Source organism: Schistocerca cancellata, chromosome 2 (genome assembly GCF_023864275.1).
Source record: "Schistocerca cancellata isolate TAMUIC-IGC-003103 chromosome 2, iqSchCanc2.1, whole genome shotgun sequence".
NCBI classification, from domain to species: Eukaryota; Metazoa; Arthropoda; class Insecta; order Orthoptera; family Acrididae; genus Schistocerca; species Schistocerca cancellata.
This window is the reverse complement of record NC_064627.1, coordinates 135776462-135803174: the sequence shown is the minus strand read 5'-3', so window position 1 is coordinate 135803174 and position 26713 is coordinate 135776462. Positions and strand designations below refer to the sequence as shown.

Genomic DNA, 26713 nt, shown 5'->3' with positions numbered 1-26713 from the left:
ACAAATAAATAAAAATTACTTACACACCACAGAAATAAAGATAAATGTCATACACTAGTTGAAACTTTATATGTCAATTTTCTAGGCATCCAGATAGATAACAAACTAAAGTAGCAGTAGAACATGGATAAGTTAACCAAAACACTCAGTTCTGCCTATTTTGCACTTAGAACTCCCTCTCTCTGTAATGATCTTTCACTTAATATTGCCCTGTGGCATAATCTTCTGGGGCGCAATGCAACTTAGGTTCAAAATTTTTCTATTCATCAGAAAAGGTTCTAAAAAAATACAAATGTTACATGACTCACCACACAGAGAAGGTGCTGAGTCACAGACAAGCACAATGAAAAAGACTGCTAAACATTTAATCTTTTGGACAAAAATTCTCCTTGTGAAATAGAACACACACACACACACACACACACACACACACACACACATTCACACAAGTACAACTCGAACATACATGCCCACTGTCTCCACGGGCTCTGGGGCCCGACTGGGAATGTGTCTGACACCAGCAGCAATTTTCTGGGGTGGGTGCTTGGAGTACGGAGGAGGCATAGGGTGGGGAGGGCAAGGGGTAACAGGGTAGGAGTGGGGAAAGATGCTGTGCTGCCTGTAGGAATGTGCAGGGATGTGATGGATGTGGGAATAGGATGTGCTGCTAGATCCAGTTGTGTGGGAGGGGGGGTGAAGGGATGTGGTCCAGCTGTCTCTTGGCCACAATTTGGCGGTGACTGTTCATGTGGACAAACAGCCTGTTAGTTGTCACACCCACATAGAAAGCAGTACAGTTGTTTCAGCTTAGTTTATGTATCACATGGCAGCTCTCACAGGTAGTCCTGCCTTCAATAGGGTGCAAGATGCCTTATCTCTCCAGTCACCTACCACTTCCCATATACCCACTGTCCAGCTGCAAAGGAGCACTCCTCTCATGACTCAGTACTGCCCACAGCCTAAGAAACTGAAACACATTCTTTGCCAGGGTTTTGACTAACTCCCTTCATTCCATCAAATAGTGAATATCCTCCACACCCCTCCTACAGTGGTATTCCACCGTCCACCAAAATTACACAATACCTTCTCCATCCGCAGACCTGCTCCAGTGCTCCAACCCCTTGCCTCATATCCCTGTAATTGACCTAGATGCAAGACCTGTCCCATACATCCATCCACTATCACTCACTCCAGCCCCGTTACAAGCATCTCCTACCCTATCAAAGGCAGGGCTACATGTGAAAGCAGCCATGTGATCTATAAACTAAGCTGCAACCATTGTGCTGGTTTTTATGTAGGCATGACAACTAACAAGCTGTCTGTTGTCTGCATAAATGGCCAGCACCAAACTGTGGGAAAGAGACAGCTGGACCACCAAATTGCTGAACATGCTGTTCAACAAGATGCGCTTCATTCACTTCAATGACTGCTTCACAGCCTGCACCATCTGGATTCCTGTTACACACACCAGCTTTTCTGAATGGCACAAACAGGAACTCCCTACAAAACACCCTTTGTTTCTGTAACCCTTCACCCCTGTCCCTGGCCACATCCTTCACAAGTCTCTATCCTCCACCTACCTATCCTCTTCCCCGCTTCTATTCCAGCATTACACAAGCCTTCTATCCCACCAATGCGCCTACTAGTATTTACCTCTTCTTTACTCCCCCTTCCCTCCCTCTCCCCAGTACAACCTCTTGACTCTGCATATAGCAGCCCATCCTGTCCCTCTCCCCACCCTCATCATGCTCCTGCATGCTCCTACATGCAGCACAGCATCTTCCCCTACTCCTACCCTATCTGCCCCCCTCCAACCACATTCCATCACCTTACCCCAAGTGGCCATGTGTGTATGTGTGTTACGAATTTTCTATTTCAAATGACTTTTTTGTCCAAAAGCTTGAATGTTTAGCAGTCTTTTTCACTGTGCCCCTCTGAAACTGCAAGCCTCCTCTATGTGCTGAATAGCAATCTACCCTTTTAATATTATAGTTATTCCATCCTGGACTTTCCATTGTCAGAATACTACATAAAGTTGATAACTGAACAGCTTGTAGTTAAGCTTCTTAAGGGCCTTTGGGATTATTACCCTCACATTCTAACACAATTACTCCCCTACTGTGTTTGTGATTAATAATAAGAATGAATTTAAGGTGAATTCTGAAATTCACAACCACAATACTGCCAACAAAAATAATCTCCATATTGTCTATGTCCTCCTCTGTATAATTTATATATTTCTTTAAAAAAAAGAAAAAGTGTTCAGGAGCAAAAGTCTGTAACAAGTTGCTGATAAACACCATGCAGACACCAGTAAATTTGAAATCCATAAAGATTTAAAACTGAATTATAACAGTACCTTGTTAGGCACTGCTTATATAATTTGTCAAAATATCTGGATTCTAGGATGTAGATTCTGACTAACACTAATATTCATATTACATGGATTTTTAACCATGAATCAATGAAGTTACATAAACACCTAAGATGTAGTAGCAGACATAACCAGGAGCCAAGTAGTGAAAGAAGAGGAGTGGCTTTTTCCCCAAAGTAACAGCTTTCCATTTTCTCTTCTCATGTAGGCCTACAGAGGATGAAATGTCAATTTAGATCCTTACATTCTACTGTTTCCTCTTCCCTTCCTTCCAGTATCCCTCTATCCTTTCACTGTGTTGCTTTTTCCTCTCCTCAGTCAATAGTGAACCTGTTTCTTTTCCTTCTTATCCTGGAACCCTTCAACGTGTAACACTTTAAGACGAAAATAACCACTATCTATCTTTTCTTCTTCTTTTATATATATATTTTTTTGTTAACATTTCCTACCTCTTGCATCCAGAAGGTACTCAGACAATTTAAATTTTTTAAATGTTCTTTATGATATGATGAGCTCTTTCCATCTTGTACATTCTTTCATCTAAAGCAGATTTTCTAAACCATTTTGGAAATTATTGAATATTTTATGTTTGGGATTTTTTTTACAAGTAAATAGAGATTCTTATGCCTATTTTGTTGGTTACCTCCTCCAAGAGATTGATTTACATCATCACATTTGTTACATTGCATGAAAGTGTAACAAAATCGCCAGCAAATTCCAAACAATTTACTTGAAAACCTCCACTGTTTCTCTCCAACATGGCTGGTGAAAAGTTATGTTACGGCAAATTTTCATTCCAGATTCTAAAATTTTCTGCAAATACAGTTGAAAAGAATGGGACATAAACTACTGCCCCTTTCTCACTTTCCTCATTAAACAAGGGCGATCCCAAAAGCAAGGTCTCTATTTTTTTAAAAATATACAGAAATGTTTATTTACAATAAGTTGTACATAGTTTTGAAGCTTCAACATTTTCCTATTTCTCCACATAATTGCCGTTTCAATTGACGCATTTTTGTGTGTAGCAATTTTTGTATGTCCATGTCATACCAGGCCACAGCCATGTTACAGAAGAAGTGCCGGACCTCTTCTTTCACCTAATTGTTGTCACTAAAGTACCTTCCAGCCATGTGTTCTTTTAACTTGGGAAACAAGTGGTAGTCACTGGGTGCTTAGGCCAGACTGTTGGGTGAATGGGTGATGATGTCCCAACCAAACCGTTGCAGAAGATCCACAGTTTGATTGGCAATGTGGGGGCAGGTATTGTCATGGAGAAGGCTCACACCCTTGCTCAATATAACTCTTCAGTTCTGAAATGTCTGTATGAGCTTTTTAATGTCTGACAGCACCTGTTGGCATTTGTTGTTGTTCCAGGAACCATGAGGTTGACCGACAATACCCACTTTCGATCCCAAAATACAGTTGCCATGACTTTGCTAGCAGACTGTGTGCTTTTGAATTTTTGTGGCTTGGGTGAATCAGAATGCCGCCACTCACACAATTGTTGTTTGGTCTCAGATGTGAAGCAGAAAGCCCAAGTTTCATCACCCAAGACTACTGAATCCAAAAGCTTGTCCTTTTCATCTACATAGCATTGAAGAAATTAGTAGTAAGTTTCAACACACTGCCGTTTGTGGCCTTTTATCAGCATTCTAAGGACCCATCTTGCAGACACCTTCTGGAATTTCTACACTTCAAAGTCAGGAGAATGACGCTTCAAGAAATCTCAGCAACAACATCGCAGAGCTCATTGGAAGTGATACGCCGATCTTGAAACAAGTTTTGTTCAACCTTTGTGATTGTCTATTCGGGAATTGGCAGTCTCCCAATTTTTTCCACATCACAAATTTGAGTACGACCACCTGCCAACTGTATACACCACTTGTGGACATTTTTTGACATCCATGCACGACTCTTAACACACTTCTGTCAACTGTTGATGAATGTCGATTTGTTTAATGCTTTTTTGGCACTCAAAAACCGAATAACTCCGCAAACTTCGCACCTGGTGGTAGTGGCTAATGGGAGCTCCACTGTAACTGGCTGCCAAGCCAAGGCTGAAAGCTCCAGCAGATATGCTGTGGTCTCTGTAGAGAGTGGAGGGAGCAAGGAAAAAAACAGCATGCCCAACAGCCACACAAGCAGCTGCCCTGTGCCCCTAGTGTCTTGGAGACCTTATTTTTGGGATTACACTTGTGTATACAAAGCTCATCAGACAAAATATTGGCCACCTCCTTGAAATCACATACTGGTCACTTTGGATTTCTGTAGAAGTGTACTGTATTTACTCGAATCTAAGCCACACTTTTTTTTCGGTTTTTGTAATCCAAAAAACCGGCTGCGGCTTAGAATCGAGTGCAAAGCAAGCGGAAGTTCTGAAAAATGTTGGTAGGTGCCGCCACAACTAACTTCTGCCGTCGAATATATGTAGCGCTACACAGGCAAGCTTTGTAGGCACAAAGATAAATACTGGCGCCAAAACCTCTGTGCCAGTAAAAAAAAAAAAAAAAAAAAAAAAAAAAGAAGAAGGGTGCAAGACGAGCTTTTATCCTCCGCCCCGAGTTTCGACCACTGCATTTTCATACATTATCCAATGAAGTAAATACAAATTCCGTATTGTTCATCTTCGAATGTAGCAGAATTTCAATGTACTACGAAAATCCGACTGGCAAGACTGTTTGGGATGTTTGTCAATATGGCCAACTCTACGTTCTCAATTTTTTCCTACCTGTGAGAAGAGATGGTTGCTAATAGGAACCCGATGAAATGTGAATCACATGCATTATTCTCTTCACCATAGGAATAATACGAATATAAATATTTTGCCACGTATTTTTCATGTTTGCTGCTATCTCATTTAAATCCTGTCTGCCTAATAACTACGAAACTAGAGTGAGACAACAGCAAATGCGGAAGAATATACGTATCGTGTCATGTTTATATTCGTATTATTCTTATGCCTAATAGTGATACAGTCAGAAATGAAGCACGGCAACTGACAAGATTTTTAAACCTAAGATGACTAATTTCTGTGCAGAATTTGATGTACTAAAGAAGTGGCTGCAAAGATTTTCAAACGGAGAAAAATTTTCACCTAACTCTCGTTCAGAACATATTCTATCATATGCAGTCTATTATTTGGTTCTTGTTGATCATTATCAAAGAAAGCAGCAGTGTAAGTAACAACAAATAGCAGTCTCTTGCCACTGTTTTGCTAATGAGACGATTCCTCTCTTTTGTAAGCGGCGGTAGCGCGCACAAAAGCAAGCCAAGCCGCGACAGGCCGTAAACACGCACTATCAGAATGCGACAAACAATGCATGACACAGTACAGTAATGCATTTTCAGCTTAAGAGTGACGTAAACACCTATAAAAAAGAAAACGGCAATTATCAGATCGAAGAAAACTAAGCAATCGATTCAAACCAGACGAAGCACGTGAAAAAGGAAGGGTACCCGAACAAATACGGACAGAGCGCCTGACGCATAGCAATGGCTACCTGGTAAAGCTTAACTGCTATACTTACGACTCGAACCAAACTACTGTAGCTGTATCGTCATTCATTTGACCTAAATTGTGTCTCATATTACAATGGACCAACTTTGTTTCAATTTGGAGGTGCGGCCTAAAACTTTTCTCTCCCCTTGAATTTCGAGTCTAAAATTACAGGTGCGGCTTAGATACGGGAAATTTTTTGTTCCTTTATTTCGAGTCTCATTTTTCAGGTGCGGCTTAGATTTGAGTAAATACGGTAGGTGTAGAACTGGTACAAGGCAGTCATGTGACCCTCCACTGCTGACGATGTCGTGGCAGTGATGTGACATGTCACTCCTGGTCAGTGCAAAAAGGTGGTCAACATGGAGACGTGACAGAACAGCAGTCCAAAATAGCCATTTTGTTCGTATGGGTCCAATACAACATAGTGAATGTGTAACGTGAATGTCTGTAACGTGGGAACAAATCCACTAGTGGTTCCCCTACTAGTGAATGTCGGATGTCCAAGTATGTATGCTTATGTATTTAAGACAGCCAGAACATTCGCGACTACATAATAAATTTCCAGATGTAGAGTAAAGCTTATAGTTCATTTTTGTTTTGTTTGTTTAAATAGAGAGTTTTGTATTACTTAATTTGATGACGTCATTGAGCCTAGAGAAGTGGTTGGTGCTTGCTAAATTTTGGCGCGAGCCGTGCCCTAGAAGTGAGTTCTCATTGGTCGTAAGTGCTGACAGCGAATGAGAAGCGAGACGGTTGGCCGCATAGCGAGGAGATATAGTTTGAGCGTGGGAGAGTGAGAGGGAGTCGCGATCTAGCTTTGATTGGAGGCGGTTATGCTGTATGTGACTTTTCGGATTATGTGTAAGATGAAGTCTTGGGATCACTTCCGCATTATGGTCCAGTGTTAATGGTATCTGGTAGTGACCAGAAACTGTTTATGAAAACTTAAGTGTTTTGTGATAATTCGTTCCGACGAAAATCGTGAGTGAACTTTGAATTATATAGCGTGGCAATACTGAGTATATTCTTACTGAGTATTTTATGGCGAGCATAAACTTTTACTAAAGACAACCACTGAATATCGTGTGCAGAAGTAATTGGCCGATCATTGACTGTGTCACAAGTAACTGGTTTCGGAATTTGGGAAGGTAAAAGTTCTGGCTATTTTAGGTATGGTGATAACTGTGAGCAGAAACTTTAGTAATTTTCGTAAATGTGGGTTGATGATCTTGCTTCAGAGCAATAAAGATCTATTGAAGGTTTAAATTTGAACTTCATGTTTAAAGTACGAGTGACATCCCCTTTCCGAATCATTTCTTTAAAGTACATAGACAATTTTCAGCAAATTTTACTTATAGCTGCCTCCAGCGTGTAGCTATGAGGTTACAGTTTCCTCAACACTGCTTTTCTGTGATCTCGTAAGTAGTTGCAGTCAGGAGTTTACGTGCGAAGATCGACCGCTGTAAAGAGGTAGGTGAACAAAAATTATAAAAGAAATAGCATTGCAGCAGCAACATATAATCCGTCACAATTGGTGCATCGCACGCACGCACATAAAAAAATCCATCGCAAATGGAGTTGCCCAATTTGTTGGTGCATCAATGCATACTGTCCAACGCATCTACTAGGAATGATGTACCACTCACAGCTAGGTAACATGGTGTACGAACGGTGCTAATAAAAATTTCCAAGCCGACAGAGATTGGAGATGAGTGCCATGTCTTGTCAATGATAGTCAGTTTCAAACATGACAGAAATTGCTGTTGTCAGTGAATGCACGTCCATCTCAATCAATTACATTACCACGCGAACATTGCCAAGGGAACTGCCTGCAATGGACATTTGGAGTCAGGTTCCTCACAAAGGACCACTATTTACATTTCTTCACTTCTTCATTGGCTCAAACAATGAAGAAACTGAATGATAACTAATTTGAGGTGTGCAGTGTGGTCCAATGAATCCCAAATTTGGCTCTTTACAAATTATGCAAGGCACTGAGTGCACCAATGGACTGATGAGGTGTTTAGCTCACAGTGAGTGGATGGTGTAGTTCAGGATGGAGGTGGCTCTGTCACATTAGAAGGGTGTTTTTCTTTCCATGACTTAGGTTGACTCATTCAGGTCCTGTGAACATGAACCAGAATGTATTTTCCAACAGCCATGTTTTGCAGCATGCAGCTGGCTGGTCAGGCCGACTGCTCTGCGCGCAGTGCAGATGACAGGGGGTCCACAGTAAATATATTATGTTTTGTCGGATAACTTATTTGTAACATACACAACACAAACACTTAAAAAAAATGTCAACTACTCGTGTATTTAAGCATGGAGAAGCTGGAACTGCCTCCTTTCATTGTTCAAGCATTTCTGACACATGCTTTGGAAATTACTCGTTACACTCTGCAGTTCCTTCTGAGAATGGCAGCAATTTCTTCACAAATGTTAATTTTAAGTTCATCTAAAGTGTGTTGGATTTGATTTGTACACTTACACTTTCATTTATAATCATTCCCACCCACCCACCCATCCCCTTTCCATGAGCTAGGAACAAAGAGGCCATATGTTGATATGTTGCTAGTTGCTAGTGATACAATAACTCTATCTTGAAACACGGCATGAGAAGTAGGCTGTGTGCCATCTCAGAATCCTACTGGAAGTCCACGAAAGCACATTCTCTGTCAATTAATTGGGGGGGGGGGGGGGGGGGCTGCAAAATGTTTTCCACATATCTCTCACTGTTAATTGTTCCCTGGAACAAAATTTGGCCTAATATTCTATCATGGCTAATAGCACATCACACTCCTGTTTAATGATCATGCAGGGGTGCCTCATATATTACGTTAGGCTTTTCAGAAATCCAATAATGGTTATTTTGTGGATTAATGTATCCGCTTTGGTGGAACCATGATTCATCTGAAAAGTTAGGTCAGGGTCAATTTCTCCATCACGCAAACTATTCAAAATCAAATTACGAAACCATAACCTTCTTGCAGGGTGACCAAGTTTAACTTCTTGCACTGCAGTTATTTTATGGGGCCATAACTTCAGTAACTTTTGTAGCCATTTGAACAGAACCATATGAAATTCCCATTTGCTAAGATGTCAAACTGATTTTGTAGGGACCATTCCAGAGCATGCCCAATGTTATTCAGTTTCTCCTCCGAGTACTGCATGTGGCTTTGTTTTCTGTCAAGAACACTTCCTGTTCCAAGAAATTTATTTATCAATCAACGAACTGTACTCCAATTCGGAACTTGAGCATCAGGAAATATCTCTTAAATGATCTCCTTACTGCGTGTTCTGATTCTGTAAACACATGTCAATCATACATGAATACTCTTTGCTAAACAGAATACTTGTATTTTGCTGTTTCATTTGAAACACTTTTGCTCAATATAGTGTACTGCATTGCCTAACAAACACTTGTTACTTATTCAAGATTTCTACACAAATTAAGGCCTTGCAGTGGAGGGGAAATATACTCCCTGCCAGTGCCACCAATGGCTGAAAAAAAAAAAAAAATGTATATAAAAAAATCGCTGCCAAGCAGTTGCATTAAGGATTGACATCCCTTACATCATTATGATGGTTATGCTAAGGACACTATTGTTTTCCAAGATGAAGCAGCTGTAATCACAGGGCTGCATGTATATGTTCCCAGTTTGATGTACACACAAACACTTTATCACACCTCAGCTGCTCCACTAAATTACCTGATCTAAATCATAAGGAAAATATCTGGGACTATTTGGATCAGCAGGTGAAACATAGCAAACAAAATTCCTGCAATTTAGTAGCTCTATGGGATCTATTCATAAATGACTTGTAGACACCATTTCTCACCAAACTGGAGTCATTATCAATGCCAGATGCTGTGTTACACAGTATTTATTAGTGTGTTGTCTCCTAGAGGGATGCTTACTTTTGAAGCTTCCTGGCAAATTAAAGCCGTGTGCCAGACTGAGACTCGAACTCGGGACCTTGCTTATTTCCTTCCACATCTCTCTTCTATAAAATGCAATGCCTCTCAAGGCAACACAGTTTATTACTTACAAAAAGACTATTTTACTACCATATTATTTAAGCCTCACATCAGACAAGGTAAAACTGGGCAAAATTAACGTTGGCAGTCATCTAAAATTGAATGTAATTTTTTTCCTGCAGTGATAAAGACCTGTTATAACATAGCTATGTACATGGTTTTTTTTTTCCTTCTTTTTTTTTGTTGTGAAGGGCGGTGGTCTTACAGTGGCCATTAACAATATTTACAACCTTTTCTATCATAATCTGCTGACATTGGTCTGAAAGAATTGAACAAGAATACTGCTTGGCAATAAAATCACATAAAATTATATAAAAGAACATACTTACACAATATACTTTCTGAAACTATAATTCCACTTAGCCTGATTTCTGTATTCATAGACATGGCAGGTGAATGTAACTAATACCAGTACAAGAAGGAAGAGGGAAAAAAGTCCCATTCGAACAATGGTTTCCCTGATTTTTGCACTTGCTGTTGGAGAAATTATATCATGGCTCCCAATTTTCAGCCTTATGAGAGTTACCAAACCTGTAAAAGAAATATAACGCAGAGTAAACATCAATAATTTTCTCGTGAAGGAATGAGATATTAGTGTGACAAAATAATTTTTCCTCTAATACTATCGAAAAATATCAGCAACAAATAAGTATAGTTGCATTTTAACTAAATACTCAGTGAATCCATGATCTTTTCTTCCTGTGTTTTTCACACTGGCCCATTCAATATTTGATGCTGTCAAAGATTGAAAGCAAGATTGAGAAAGATTGAGCAACATTAACATAAGATCAAAGTTGATTGTAAGCTTCACTGTTATTTAAGATGATAAAAATGGCCCCTCCCACTATCTTCCCATTAATGATATCATGCCTAAATTACTACAGGCCCTGCAATATCTCCATCACACACGACTTCAGTTGTACCACATACTTATGACAGGAGATTGATTAAAACCAGTACAAGAAGAAAGAGAGGAAAAAAGTCAATGGCTTCATTGTTCTATTTCTTCTGACCCAAGTTCATTAGTGATATAACATTCACAGGTTTTAGTTCATTCACAAACTGTCCAGTCTTCTCCAAAATGCATACAGGAAGTGTTCAACAAAAGTTTTAAAATTTTCTGTTCATCACTCATCACGCAACTAGTTAGATCTACTCACTAATAGTCTCTTGTATGGGAGGAGGGGAGGGGGGAGAGGTGGGGGGGGGGGGGGGGAGAGAGAGAGAGAGAGAGAGAGAGAGAGAGAGAGAGAGAGAGAGAGAGAGAGGGGGGGGGGGGGGGAGACTACTGTAACAAACTTTCTTTTTAAAATTTCCAAGTTTCCCATAACCGAGCTGATACTTGTAAATTTAAAAGTAGTTTGTAGGTGCAAGAATGCAGTATGAGAGCAATCCATATTTTCTTAAACTTCCTGGCAGACTAAAACTGTGTGCCGGATTGAGACTCAAACTCGGGACCCTTGCCTTTTGTGGGCAAGTGCACATATAGCACTTGCCTGTGAAAGCCAAAGATCCCAAGTTCGAGTCTCTACCTGGCACACAGTTTTAATCTGCCAGGTGGTTTCATATCAGCGCACACTCCACTGCAGAGCGCAAATCTCATTATGGGCTTTTTTGGTCTGTCCTACTGTACTCTCTCTTTTGAATTCCAACTCTCTTATCCAAGATGTTCAAGATTTCTGTTCTGCACCAGTTCCACTTTCACAACACAAACTACTACCTTTTGACAAAGTCACCCCACTTACAAAATTTACCTGAATACTACCTCTAAAAGACTCAACTTGATTTATCATTCATATTATTTATACAAGGCACTTGTGTTTAACAGAGCTCATTCAGTCTCTTAACAATATTAATTCAACTGAGACACTTTTTTATATATCATAAAGGTCTTGTACACCATCACATTTTGACTCTAATTTTTTGTGACTAGAGAAGATATACCTCAGAAAATACACATTACAAAGTATTGTGCAGTTGAAATTATCGAACACTTCACCACAGCTCAGTTAGTGGAGGAATGATTACATTGTTTAGTTTATATTCATTGCGGCTAGATGCTGTTTGCCTTCTGTTTACTTAATTACTGTCACATGTTGCAAAATGGCTACACTACTGCAGAAATAATTTTGTGTTCTCGAGTTAGCAAAGAGTAGTTCCGTGATTAGACTGCAAAGGAGTTTCTGGTTGGTGCACCAACTGATCCTTCAAATGGGTGGAACATTCGCGGATGGTATCGACAGTTTGTACACACAGGATGTTAAGGGAACAGTTCTGGGTGCCCTCGTGTTTCCAACAAAAATGATGCGCAAATCCAAACCACTTTCCAACATTGTTCTACAAAATCAACTCATCATGTCAGCCAAGAGTTACAACTGTCTAACAATTTGGCATTTTTGAGTCATCAGTTGGTTATAAAGACACACAAGTAACAGCTGTTACAGGCTCTATGTCATAATAACAAGCGCATATGTGGTGTTTTCTGATGAGCTTCAGAATGCTATTGATAATGATAACACTTTCGCACAATGCATCATGTTCATTGATAAAGCGACATTTCATCTTATAGGGAAAGTGGACAAACACAATGTTTCAATTTGGGGCCCACACAACACTGAATATGTACGAGATTCTCCCAAAGTCAATGTGTTTTGCGCAATACACCACTCATCTGTCTATGACCCAATCTTCTTCGATGGAAAAATGGTTACCAGTCAGCAGTACCTTGCTATGTGACAAAACTGGTTGTTTCCGAGGCTAAACAAGGACAACTTCATTTTTAATCAAGACAGGGCACTCCATCACTGGAGTTGCCAAGTGGGTTATTATATATGACTGCAACATTGCTGAACTGGTGGACTGTTCATCAAAGAGCTGGCAACTTAGCACTTCTTAGCTGGCCTCCACGGTCACTGGATTTGACACCCTGTGACTTCTTCCTGTGGGGTTGCATTAAGGACAACAGTGATGCACCAACAATGACATTGACCCTTAAAGAGTTGAAAATGTGGATCCATACTGCCACGTGTCCCAAGATTCATAGATGTATGCCTTACAGTTCAATAAATATATATATATTCTTTTTGGAACACACCTTACTATGCTCTTAAAAAGAGAGAGAGAATATCTGCTGCAAACATGCAAGAGTCATTTGAATTTGATACATATTATGACAGCCCAATGTGCTGGCACATCAGGTCTCATGTCAGTTGCAGAACTGTGGCAGTGTATGCCACAGCATTCCAACAAATCTGTCTGTCTGCCTGCCCCCCCCCCCCCCCCATGCTTCACCCACAGTGGTGTTATTCCCATACACCCTGCAGGGGCACCTCTAGTAATAGTGCTTCGGTATCATAGGTGGAAGCATCAGTGACAATGATAGTTTTGAGTCAGACCAGAATGTGTCCACAGCTAGGCAAATAGTGAAGGTGGCACCTCACAAAAAGTAGGAAATCAGATTTCGAGATTCAGTCTGGCATGAATTCTCAGATGTCACTAAAAGTTGTAGACTTAATGACCTACATTAAATAACATAATTACATCAATACTGAATGACCTCGTGGCAGCACAGAATATATACTTGGACATTACATAAGACGAATATTTTGAAATTAATTATTACTGAAAAAACAATGAAAATCTTAACATAAAATGTTCAATTTGCTATGTTATGAAAATTATTACATCAAAAGATAGCAATGAAAGAAGCAAAAGCAACACCTACGATATCCAAATGTGTTCTATTGAAAACAAGATGATTATGCACAGATTATTTACTTTAATCAACAGGTAATTAATAGCCAAGCAAGATAAACTGCTATATATTTCAAACTGCTTTGCTATTAATTTATGTTTTCTTACTGTGAGGGAAAAACCAATCCACTAATACAAGATCGGCATTAGCTACAATTTATAGTTACTATTATTTTACTAATTGAGAGCATTAAATAAACTTTAAAGTTTTTTTGTATTTTGAAATCAAATTAATTATGTCCAGACAACCTACCTCTACTCAAGAAGTAACCTCCAACCACCACAGCTACCGAAAGTGGAGCAAGAAGCAAACCATATCTTGCAGTATGGTTCAAGTAACCAACAAAGCATATTCCAGCGACACTATTACCATCAATTTCACCAAGAGCCATTGTTGTGATGGTTAAAATTAATGGTAGAGACCAGGCAACCAAATGAAAATAAGATCCTTTCTTATCAATTTTTTCCTTTACTTTACCTGAAACATTTAGTGTGCATTAAAGAGTAAAATTTGACAAATCACAGCAAGAGGATAAAAGCAGAACATATAAATATTTCTGTATTAACAACAGATGTCACAATAAAACAGAATACAATCAGCAAGGAAGCTACATTACTTGCAATATGTTTCTTAGAAGTCCAAACAGTTTTGATTTATTTCAGATTCTGTGGGACCATATGAGTCAAAGTAACTTTAACATGGAATGAGCTACAAAATAACTTTCAAATGTTGATTAGAAAATTTATAAACAAGGAATTAAAAAATTATTAAAACATGGAAAAAAGTGAAATTGAAATTTAAAGATTTCCTGTCGTATAGATTCTTCTCAAGAGGACATCAGGAGAAAGAAAACTTGCATTCTACGGGTCGGAGCGAGGAATGTCAGATCCCTTAATCGGGCAGGTAGGTTAGAAAATTTAAAAAGGGAAATGGATAGCTTAAAGTTAGATATAGTGGGAATTAGTGAGGTTTGGTGGCAGGAGGAACGAGACTTCTGGTCACGTGAATACAGGGTTATACATACAAAATCAAATAGGGGTAATGCAGGAGTAGGTTTAATAATGAATAAAAACACAGGAGTGCAGGTAAGCTACTACAAACAGCATAGTGAACGCATTATTGTGGCCAAGATAGACACGAAGCCCACACCTACGAAAGTATTACAAGTTTATATGCCAACTAGCACTGCAGATGACGAAGAAATTGAAGAAATGTATGAGGAGATAAAAGAAATTATTCAGGTAGTGAAGGGAGACGAAAATTTAATAGTCAGGGGTGACTGGAATTCGGTAGTAGGAAAAGGAAGAGAAGGAAACATAGTAGGTGATTATGGATTGGGGGGAAGAAATGAAAGAGGAAGCCGTCTGGTAGAATTTTGCACAGAGCATAACTTAATCATAGCTAACACCTTGTTCAAGAATCACAAAAGAAGGTTGTATACATGGAAGAAGCCTGGAGATACTGACAGGTTTCAGATGGATTATATAATGGTAAGACGGAGATTCAGGAACCAGGTTTTAAATTGTAAGACATTTCCAGGGGCAGATGTGAACTCTGACCACAATCTATTGGTTATGAACTGTAGATTAAAATTGAAGAAACTGCAAAAAGGTGGGAATTTAAGGAGATGGGAACTGGATAAACTGACTAAACCATAGGTTGTACAGAGTTTCAGGGAGAGTATAATAGAAAAATTGACAGGAATGGGGAAAGAAGAAGTAGAAGATGAATGGGTAGCTTTGAGGGATGAAGTAGTGAAGGCAGCAGAGGATCAAGTAGGTAAAAAGACGAGGGCTAGTACAAAACCTTGGGTAACAGAAGAAATATTGAATTTAATTGATGAAAGGAGAACATATAAAAATGCAATAAATGAAGCAGGCAAAAAAGGAATACCAACGTCTCAAAAATGAGATCAACAGGAACTGCAAAATGGCTAAGAAGGGATGGCTAGAGGACAAATGTAAGGATGTAGAGGCTTATCTCACTAGGGGTAAGATAGATACTGCCTACAGGAAAATTAAAGAGACCTTTGGAGAAAAGAGAACCACTTGCATGAACATCAAGAGCTCAGATGGAAACTCAGTTCTAAGCAAGAAGGGAAAGCAGAAAGGTGGAAGGAGTATATAGAGGGTCTATACAAGGGTGATGTACTTGAGGACAGTATTATGGAAATGGAAGAGGATGTAGATGAAGATGAAATGGGAGATATGAGACTGCGTGAAGAGTTTTACAGAGTACTGAAAGACCTAAGTCGAAACAAGACCAGGGAGTAGACAAAATTCCATTAGAACTACTGATAGCCTTGGGAGAGGCAGCCCTGACAAAACTCTACCATCTGCTGAGCAAGATGTATGAGACAGGCGAAATACCCTCAGACTTCAAGAAGAATATAATAATTCCAATCCCAAAGAAAGCAGGTGTTGACAGATGTGAAAATTACCGAACTATCAGTTTAATAACTCACAGCTGCAAAATACCAATGTGAATTCTTTACAGACGAATGGAAAAATTGGCAGAAGCGGACCTCGGGGAAGATCAGTTTGGATTCCGTAGAAATATTGGAACACATGAGACAATACTGACCTTACAACTCACCTTAGAAGAAAGATTAAGGAAAGGCAAACCTATGTTCCTAGCATTTGTAGACTTAGAGAAAGCTTTTGACAATGTTGAGTGGGAATGCTCTCTTTCAAATTCTGAAGATGGCAGGGATAAAATACAGGGAGCGAAAGGCTATTTACAATTTGTACAGAAAGCAGACGGCAGTTATAAGAGTTGAGGGGCATGAAAGGGAAGCAGTGGTTGGGAAGGGAGTGAGACAGGGTTGTAGCCTTTCCCCGAAGTTATTCAATCTGTACATTGAGCAAGCAGTAAAGGAAACAAAAGAAAAATTCGGAGTGGTGGTTAAAATCCATGGAGAAGAAATAAAAATTTTGAGGTTCACCAATGACATTGTATTTCTGTCAGAGACAGCAGAGGACTTGGAAGAGCAGTTGAACAGAATGAACAGTGCTTGAAAGGAGGATATAATGTGAACATCAACAAAATCAACACAAGGATAATGGAATGTAGTCGAATTAAGTCTGGTGATGCTGAGGGAATTAGATTAGGAAATTTGGGGAGCAAAATAACTTATGATGGTCGAAGTAGAGAGGATATAAAATGTAGACTGGCAATGGCAAGGAAAGCGTTTCTGAAGAAGAGAAATTTGTTAATATCGAGATTTAAGTGTCAGGAAGTCGTTTCTGAAAGTATTTGTATGGAGTGTAGCCATGTATTGAAGTGAAACGTGGATGATAAATAGTTTGGACAAGAAGAGAATAGAAGCTTTCGAAATGTGGTGCTACAGAAGAATGCTGAAGATTGGATGGGTAGATCACATAACTAATGAGGAGGTATTGAATAGAATTGGGGAGAAGAGACTTTTGCGGCACAATTTGACTAGAAGAAGGGATCGATTGGTAGGACATATTCTGAGTTATCAAGGGATCACCAATGTAGTATTGGAGGGCAGCTTGGAGGGTAAAAATCGTAGAGGGAGACCAAGAGATGAATACACTAATCAGATTCAGAAGGATGTAGGTTGCAGAAGGTACTGGGAGACAAAGAAGCTTGCACAGGATAGAGTAGCATGGAGAGCTGCATCAAACCAGTCTCATGACTGAAGACCACAACAACAACATATTCTTCCACAAAAATCATATTGCAGAGATCTGGCAGTTCCCCCAAAATTTCTCGGGGCAGGGGGGGGCGGACACCTGCGAGAGAATACATTAATAAATATCACAGTACACAGAGAAGTTCTCAACTGCTGTGCAAGTCACTTTGTCTACAGAATAGAAGGAGTGTGCTAGAAGGAAATCTTTCAATTTGTATTTGTACGTGTATTCATAGTTTACCCCTCCATTTTTTCAGTCCTATTGGAAACCTACTGAAAAATAAACTTCATGAATAGTGCACGCCTTCTCTACAGTACTTAAGGAAGTGTTATTGAGGTACATTTTCTATCTAGTCTTCACTGAATGAATGTTGGCACCTCTTCAGAATGAGTCAATATTATATCAGGATGGCACAGTTACATTTCATGGACATGAACAACAGCCTACATGAAGTTTACGAACTGACACTGCAGATCAGTCTGACCTTTTTCTGGGCTAAGAATATTCTTGGTGGTTCACAGAGTTGCTCCACCATGTTTAATGCCAGACCACTGGTATAATACATCTAGAAAAGCAAAAGGTCCAGAACAGAAGCCTGTGGCACCTCCCACCTTATATGATCCCAGTCAAATTCAAATTTCATCCCAGTTTCAATTCTATAATTAGGAAGCCTGTTTTTCCTCGCTTTCATAGAAAAACAATGTTATATATTTTAATGCCTGAAACTATTTGCAGATAACATTGAAAATCTAGTGCCTGACTTGAAAACCTGACATGAAACAGTAAAGATTTTAGACATAACGTTTCCAGAAAGAAAGGCTCACAAAACACCATTGACAGTGTTATCTATATATGTCAGGTTTTCAAGTCAGGCACTAGATTGTTAATAATGACATAAAATATGTTTAACTCGAATAAGTTTGTTCCTGCTTTCAACATGAAATGATTTCCTCTTCTCAGTGTGCACTGCCCAAAATAGAGGATTGATATTAATTGCACTGGCAACAACTAGAATGGCGTCTCAATTTTCGCAAAGATATTTTAAGTCGCTTATTAAGCTCTCAGAGTCTTTTACCTCAACACCAATGGTACTATTGCGAGCTTGTAGTAATTTGCTTCTCTAATCAACTGGTGCCACAACTTTACCTAAACAGATGCCATGATTAAACAGCCGAATGATCTCACATACCGTATTTACTCGAATCTAAGCCGCACTTTTTTTCCGGTTTTTGTAATCCAAAAAACCGCCTGCGGCTTAGAATCGAGTGCAAAGCAAGCGGAAGTTCTTAAAAATGTCGGTGGGTGCCACCATAACTTAGTTCTGCCGCCGAATATGTGTAGCGCTACAGAGGCATGCTTTGTAGCCACAAAGATAAATACTGGCGCCAAAACCTGTGCGTCAGTAAATAAATTTTTTTAAAAAAAAGGTGGAAGACAAGCTTTTTTTCTCCGCGCCGAGTTTCGACCACTGCATTTTCATACATTATCCAACGAAGTAAATACAAATTCCGTATTGTTCATCTTCGAATGTAGTAGCATTTCAATGTACTACGAAAACCCGACTGGCAAGAATGTTTAGGATGTTTGTCAATATGGCCAACTCTACGTTCTGAATGTTTTCCTATCTGTGAGAAGAGATGGTTGCTAATAGGAACTTTTATAAATTGTGAATCACATGCAGCATTCTCGTCACCATAAGAATAATACGAACATAAACATTTTGCCTTGTTCTGTTTCGTGTCTGCTGCTATCTCATTTAAATCCTGTCTACGTAATAAACCACAAAACTAGAGTGAGACAACAGCAAATGCGGAAGAATATACATATCATGTCATGTTTATATTCGTATTATTCTTATGCTAAACAGTGATACAGTCAGAAATGAAGCGAGCAATTGACTAGATTTTTAAATCTAAGATGACTCTAATTTCTGTGCAGAATGTAATGTACTAAAGAGGCGCCTGCAAAGATTTTCAAACGGAGAAAAATTTTCGCTAAACTCTCGTTCAGAACATCTTCTATCGTACGCAGTCTATTATTTGGTTCTTGTTGATCATTATCAAAGAAAGCAGCAGTGTAAGTAACAACAAGTAGCAGTCTCTTGCCATTGTTTCGCTAATGAGACGATTCCTCTCTCTCTCTTTTTTTTAAATTTGTAAGCGGCGGTAGCGCGCACAAAAGCAAGCCATGCCGCGATCGGCGACAGGCCGTAAACACGCAGTATCGGAGTACAACAAACAAAGCATGACACAGTACAGTAATGTATATTCAGCGTAGAGTGACGTAAACACCTATAACAAAGAAAACTGCGCGTATCAGATCAAAGAAAAATAAGCAATCAATTCAAAACAGACGAAGCACGTGAAAAAGGAAGGGTACCCGTATAAATACGGACAGAGCGTCTGACGCATAGTAATGGCTACCTGGTAAAGCTTAACTGCTAAGCTTGCGACTCGAACCAAACTACTGTAGCTGTATTGTCATTCATTCGACCTAAATTGTCTCATATTACAGTGGACCAACTTTGTTTCGATTTGTAGATGCGGCCTAAAACTTTTCTCTCCCCTAGAATTTCGAGTCTCAAATTTCAGGTGCCGCTTAGATTCGGGAAATTTTTTTTCCCTTGATTTCGAGTCTCATTTTTCAGGTGCGGCTTAGATTCGAGTGCGGCTTAGACTCGAGTAAATACGGTAATCCAAAACACCCCATACCAAAGAACGTGTTTCAGATGACAAACTTAACTTATCGAGAGTTTCAACAGCAATGGAAAGCTTACCCAAGAGAGCTGCAATTGGTATTGCAGCCTCAACCTGAGCATTCAAACATGTATATAAAGATCTACTGACACATGGTTTCAGTATTTCCTAGCATTGTGGACTGCTATTGGACAGGTTGCAAAAAAAAAAAAAAAAAAAAAAAAAATCTCCAAATAAAGTGTCTGCTTGATGGCAACACTCAGTTGCTTGTATTCCACATAAGGATACAACATGTAAATCGAGGACATTTTACAAGAGGATTTCACTGAAGAAAATGCATCTGATCTCCTACATATGACCCTCTAATATTACTTCTGCTATTATAGCCTTGTCTGCTGCATTCACTAATAGGAACTGAATGTTTCACAAGTACTGATAGAATTAAATGTGCAATAGCAATTCTTGTTTTCTGGTTATAATCTGCAAATTCCAAAAATCATTCGTTTATTTAATATTTATCAGTTTCCTTAAATAAATATAACATACAATTAATGTTATTTGTTCAATATAATTTGAATCAGGAGTTGCAGCAAAAATAAATAAATAATGATTCTTATTTTCTCTCTGTTCCAAGACAGCACCACTGACATGATAGGCACAACTAGAAATAAATTCATTTTGAGTGTCACACGACAGTTAATGCATCTGTAGATGCTTTCCAGATTCTTGTTGGTCTCTGGCCTTACTAATGTACTGGATCATAGTGGACTCAAGAGTTCTAATATTCAGAGGAAATTTCTATTATTTAGATTTGCAATTTTCTGAGCTGAACCTCTGAACAACTAGCCTCTTTGACCAAGAAATAACAGCACATCAAGTAAATGAGAGCTCCAAAGCATGTTGGCTATTCTACGGACCAGCAAAAGAACATTACCTCTTAATTTCCGAGCATCAGCATACCTCTTTTATGCCATTTCATTTCTTCACTTTCAAGATTCTTCCAGGACAGTGTTTTACAAATAGAAATATTTTATTTTGTGGTTACTCTTGAATGCAAAATATTTTGTGTATACTCATTTTTCGTATATATAACCTTGTGATGAAATAAAAAATGCCTTACTTCTGAATGTTTTTGGTGAACCTACCAAATTATAATGATGTTTCACAGCTATCGACATGTACATTTGTTGGGGAAATGTTTCAATTGGATTTCCAGCAACATTTAAAGAAAGCACTTTTGTTGCTCCATGACAAAGTGGTTTTAGTGCACAATATCTAAAGAAGATATAATGCATTCAAGATTAAACATGAAATGGAATTGCATGCAACTGGACTGCATGACTCATAAAACTGCAAATGAAACATCACGGAATTTGAGTAACACACATCAGTGTAAAAACCTGGAAAGATATTCCTTAGGTATTTTAACAATGACATAGACCGGAAAAATAAACTAGCTTTCCCTAAAATTCTTTGTCGGTAGGTAGTTTGAAGTCACCAACTGAAATTAAAAATTGTGAATTTGTTTCAAAAGGTATTTGACCACAACAAAGCGAGCATGTGCATTCCACTCTTGTTTTTATTCAGGCTGTTAGTGACTTGAAATGGAAATTACCCTCAATTATTTGTATGTAGTGACTTAACTGTCAATTTAAGACTGCAGGATTTCAAAGAGGTTTTTTCAATAAATGACTCACATGTAGTCAATGTGTAGTATAGAAAAACTGTGGATTAGCCGGAAAACAACATTTTTCTCCCTCTCAAAGGCACTGCCTCAGTAATGATACACTGTCAGCTATGCAGTGACAGGCAAGCTAAAGCAAATATTTACTACCCTGAGAAATGATTCTGGAATTTTATTACACTAAGCATGCTACTTAGTTTAGTACTGAAAGGCTCTTCATATGTATTACGTACCTAATGCTTGGAAACTTAAGTGCCACGCATATGTAAGAATGACGAACCACACCACAGCTGCCATTAAGAAATAATAAACCACCACAAAGATTATTACACATGACAGGTTTTCTCCAGCACTGAAAATGAAAGTTAATCATTATTTTAAAAAAGAGAAAGTAATTACTTCTAATAAAAACTGTTGCAAAAATATAGCTTTAAAAATAAACTGAGATAAATGAATAAAATATAATAGTAATATATAAAACTGAAATACATTACGGCAACCTAGATATGGGGACAATATATATTAGGTTCTTACAAGTCCTATTATAAGCTCTGTTAATATCAAATAATTAAGAAACAAGTATTTGGAAGGTGAGAAGATTAGAATATAAAGATGTAATCACTAATAATATTTATGACACATACAGTGCAATAGTGAATGGCTATGTAAGAGCACCCAACAACAATACTGTACTTATATTTCTCTTTATTTATCCATCTATCATTGCTCTAGTAACAGTTTCAAAATAAGAATTTGTACTCACTTCTGTGAGCTCCCAGCTACTTTCTGGTCATTAAACATATCTTTTAATGGCAGAAATGGTCCAATAGCTACCGTTAAGAAATAACACGTTAAAGGAATCATCAGTGAGTATTTAATTATTCATGCTTTCAGTTCCCCAAAACTTCTCTGGAAACAAGACTGTCTGCCACAGATTGTGTGTTTTAGGAAATGACATCTACTACACTACCTGGATGTTAAACTTTGATCTCTCAGCATAGAACTTCAACAGCATGCAGATTCCTGTGGTCTATATTGTCATTCTTATTGTAGTTAGCAAAAAGTTTCAATCAACTTATAAGCAATTAAGGGTTATGTACTTCTAGTACTTCTACATCTAAATACATACTTTGCAAAGCACCATATGTTGCATGGCATATGGTACCTTGTACCATTACCAGTCATTTTCTCCGTTCCACTCACAAACAGAGGGAGGGAAAAATGTGTATATCTATGCTTCTGTATGAGCCCCAAGTTCTCGTATCTTTGTGATCCTTACTATTGATCAGAAATGAGCCCTGTATACTTGTTTAAGCTCCCCAGTGGGGCCTGTGACATACCGTATTTACTCGAATCTAAGCCGCACCTGAAAAATGAGACTCAAAATCAAGGAAAAAAAAATTTTCCCGAATCTAAGCCGCACCTGAAATTTGAGAATCTAAATTCAAGGGGAGAGAAAAGTTTTAGGCCGCATCTCCAAATCGAAACAAAGTTGGTCCATTGTAATATGAGAGACAATTTAGGTCGAATGAATGACGATACAGTTACAGTAGTTTGGTTCGAGTAGTAACCTTAGCAGTTAAGCTTTACCAGGTAGCCATTGCTATGTGTCAGGCGCTCCGTCCGTATTTATACGGGCACCCTTCCTTTTTCAGGTGCTTCATCTGGTTTGAATTGATTGCTTATTTTTCTTCGATCTGATAATTGCCGTTTTCTTTGTTATAGGTGTTTACGTCACTCTAAGCTGAAATGCATTACTGTACTGCGTCACGCATTGTTTGTCGCATTCTGATTGTGCGTGTTTACCGCCTGTCGCCGCTCACGGCATGGCTTGCTTTTGTGCACACAACTGCGGCTTAGAAAAAAAATAAAATAAAAAAATAAAAAAAGAGGAATCGTCTCATTAGCGAAACAATGGCAAGAAACTGCTATTTGTTGTTACTTACACTGCTGCTTCCTTTGATAATGATCAACAAGAACCAAATACACTGCGTATGATAGAAGATGTTCTGAACGAGAGTTTAGCGAAAATTTTTCTCTGTTTGAAAATATTTGCAGGCGCCTCTTTAGTACATCACATTATGAACAGAAAGTAGAGTCATCTTAGATTTAAAAATCTAGTCAATTGCTGTGCTTCATTTATGACAGTATCACTATTAGGCATAAGAATAATACGAATATAAACATGACATGATATGTATATACTTCCGCGTTTGCTGTTGTCTCACTCTAGTTTCGTAATTTATTAGGCTGACACGATTCGAATGAGATAGCAGCAAACACGAAACAATACATGGCAAAATGTTTATATTCGTATTATTCTTATGGTGAAGAGAATGCTGCATGTGATTCACAATTCACATAAGGTCCTATTTATTTATTTTATTTCAGAACGTAGAGTTGGCCATATTGACAAACATCCCAAACAGTCTTGCCAATCGGATTTTCGTAGTACATTGAAATGCTGCTACATTCGAAGATGAACAATACGGAATTTGTATTTACTTCGTTGGATAATGTATGAAAATGCAGTGGTCGAAACTCGGGGCGGAGAACAAAAACTCATTTTCCACCTTTTTCTTAAATTTATTTATTGACGCAGAGGATTTGGTGCCAGTATTTATCTTTGTGCCTGAAAAGCATGCCTGTGTAGCGCTACATATATTCGACGGCAGAAGTTAGTTGTGGCGGCACCCACCAACATTTTTCAGAACTTCCGCTTGCCTTGCACTCTATTCTAAGCCGCAGGCGGATTTTTGGATTACAAAAACCGGAAAAAAAGTGCGGCTTAGATTCGAGTAAATACGGTAATCTCCATACTCTCTGTCTCCGCATGCTTGGTGACCTGACTTGCAAGTCTTTGCTGCTGCCCCATTAACCAAAAACTCATCACTTGGATCTGTTGAGATTAAAATTTTACCATCATGTAATATATTTATCTACAGATGTCACTAAGCACATATCCAAGTGAACTGTTAGTAGTTCTGCATTGTTCTCCGTGCAGTGGGTGACAAAATTGTTCCATAATTACATATTGTGCCTGTATCATCAAACTACATGCCAACAGAAGCTACTGTTGAGTACAAGTGGATAACACCAGCATAGAACGAGGAGCAAGTACACGAGTTGAAATAAATAACTGAGTGCTTATGGCATTGCCAAATGCAACAGTTGGCCATGACAATTGCTGTATATCAACACAATGACTGATCGGTTATCAGTTAATATTGTCCTTTTTCACACACACACACACACACACACACACACACACACACACACACACACACACACACAACTGTGTATGTATATACGTATAATGGAAAATCCAGGGTGGAATAATGACAATATTATAAAAACAATAGATTGCTACTCACCATATAGTGGAGATGTTAAGTCACAGATAGGCACAACAAAAAGACAGTCAAACAAGATAGCTTTCAGCCAAAAAGGCCTTTATCCAAATTAGACAAAATGACGCACACGTGCGCGCAGCCACCCACCCACCCACACACCCACACACACACACAAAAATTTAGGTGAAAGCCTTTTTTGGTGGAAAAGCTTACTTTTTTGACAGTCTTTTTGTTGCACCTATCTGTGACTCAACATCTCCGTTATATGGTGAGTAGCAACCTATCATGTCACTGATGTAATGATACCTGACACAATTAGCTATCACAGCTGTACAATACTGTAATACTTCATTAGATGACCCTTACATAACTGTAATAAGTCTTTTTTCAGTGGTATACCCTGACTATTTGCCTGCCACCACAGCTACCCTGCAAACAACTGTGACTGATGGGTGGATGGATTCCAGTGCTACAAGCATCTCCCACTGGAGTACATGATGGTAATCCAAATACTCATCTGGTAATCCAAATACTGGTCTGGTAATCCAAATACTGGGCACTGTGCTCATTGTGTGTATGGAAGATTCCTGACAATAATATAAACAGAGTAGCCTCCTGCAGCTATGATGGAAACGTAAGATGGGAACTTGATGTACTGGGAATGCCATGAGAGGTGCCACCTCACCAGCAGCACTGCAGTCACCATTAACAGCACTGCAATCTAGAGCAGTGCTGTCCCTCCATGAATCATGTGCACTCAGAGCAACACACGGATAGCTTTCTGCTTGGCAGGTATTTAGGGTCCTGCTTGAGCACTACAAAAGCAGTTCAGTTTGCTGAGCTGACCAAGCGTCATATCTCTGAAGCAACTGTACAGACAGACAGCAAACAGTTCCAGTGCTGAACAGGACCCACTTGAAGCCACTTCACCTCCTGGACACCAGTGCCTTCAGAGACCTCTGCAAGCAGTGAGCAGTCCATGATGAACAATGCTCAATGACCTACACCTCAATGGATTCCAGTGCCAGGATCTTTTATACAATGGTAATAGACTACTTCTGTGATTGGGCATCTTGGACAGCCGTCCAAACTATGGTCTGTTATGTCGTAAAAATTAATTCTGTAAAACTTACAGTGGGAGTGTTTAATGGTGAGCTGGAATAAAGAGTGGTCACTGGTTATCAAACTGCACAACAGCTACCAATTAATATTGCATTCAAAAGTCTTGTGTCTGTGTAACTGATCTAACTGCAATTGTGGAGGTTAACGAGACATGCCTGTGTTTATGTTATTGCTGATGAAGAGTTTGTTATTATTTTTCTACATGGGATCCTCTTATTTCTGTGTGAGCCCATAAGAAAATTATTACCAACATATTAAATTAAAATTATGAAGATGCATTTACTGTATATATCCTGCAGGACATTGACAATTATTTGGAAAACTGCTCCTAAAATCCTTTATCTGTCACAATGAACACATTTCTCTGTAAAAACAGACATGTAGCAACCAAAAGTGCAGATTATCTCCCATTAAACTACAGATTTAATGTACTGTTCATCAAAATACATTGTCACATTTGCAGCACATTTATCTCCATAACACTGAGTGGTAACATAAGTGCTGGTGCACTATGTGTCACTTCAGATACAGAG

At 38.8% G+C, this 26713-nt stretch overlaps 1 protein-coding gene across 1 annotated transcript in view; it reads right to left on the bottom strand.

The window, feature by feature from the left end:
- The window catches only part of LOC126161408 (smoothened homolog), a 114119-nt gene that overhangs the window by 21068 nt on the left and 66338 nt on the right, over window positions 1-26713 (bottom strand). Inside the window, exons 6-8 of the mRNA XM_049917189.1 lie at window positions 21939-22057; window positions 13919-14143; window positions 10242-10443 (exon numbers count right to left, since the gene is read on the bottom strand). Of these exons, the coding sequence (XP_049773146.1) occupies window positions 10242-10443; window positions 13919-14143; window positions 21939-22057 (546 nt within the window). The remainder of the gene's footprint in view (window positions 1-10241; window positions 10444-13918; window positions 14144-21938; window positions 22058-26713) is intronic.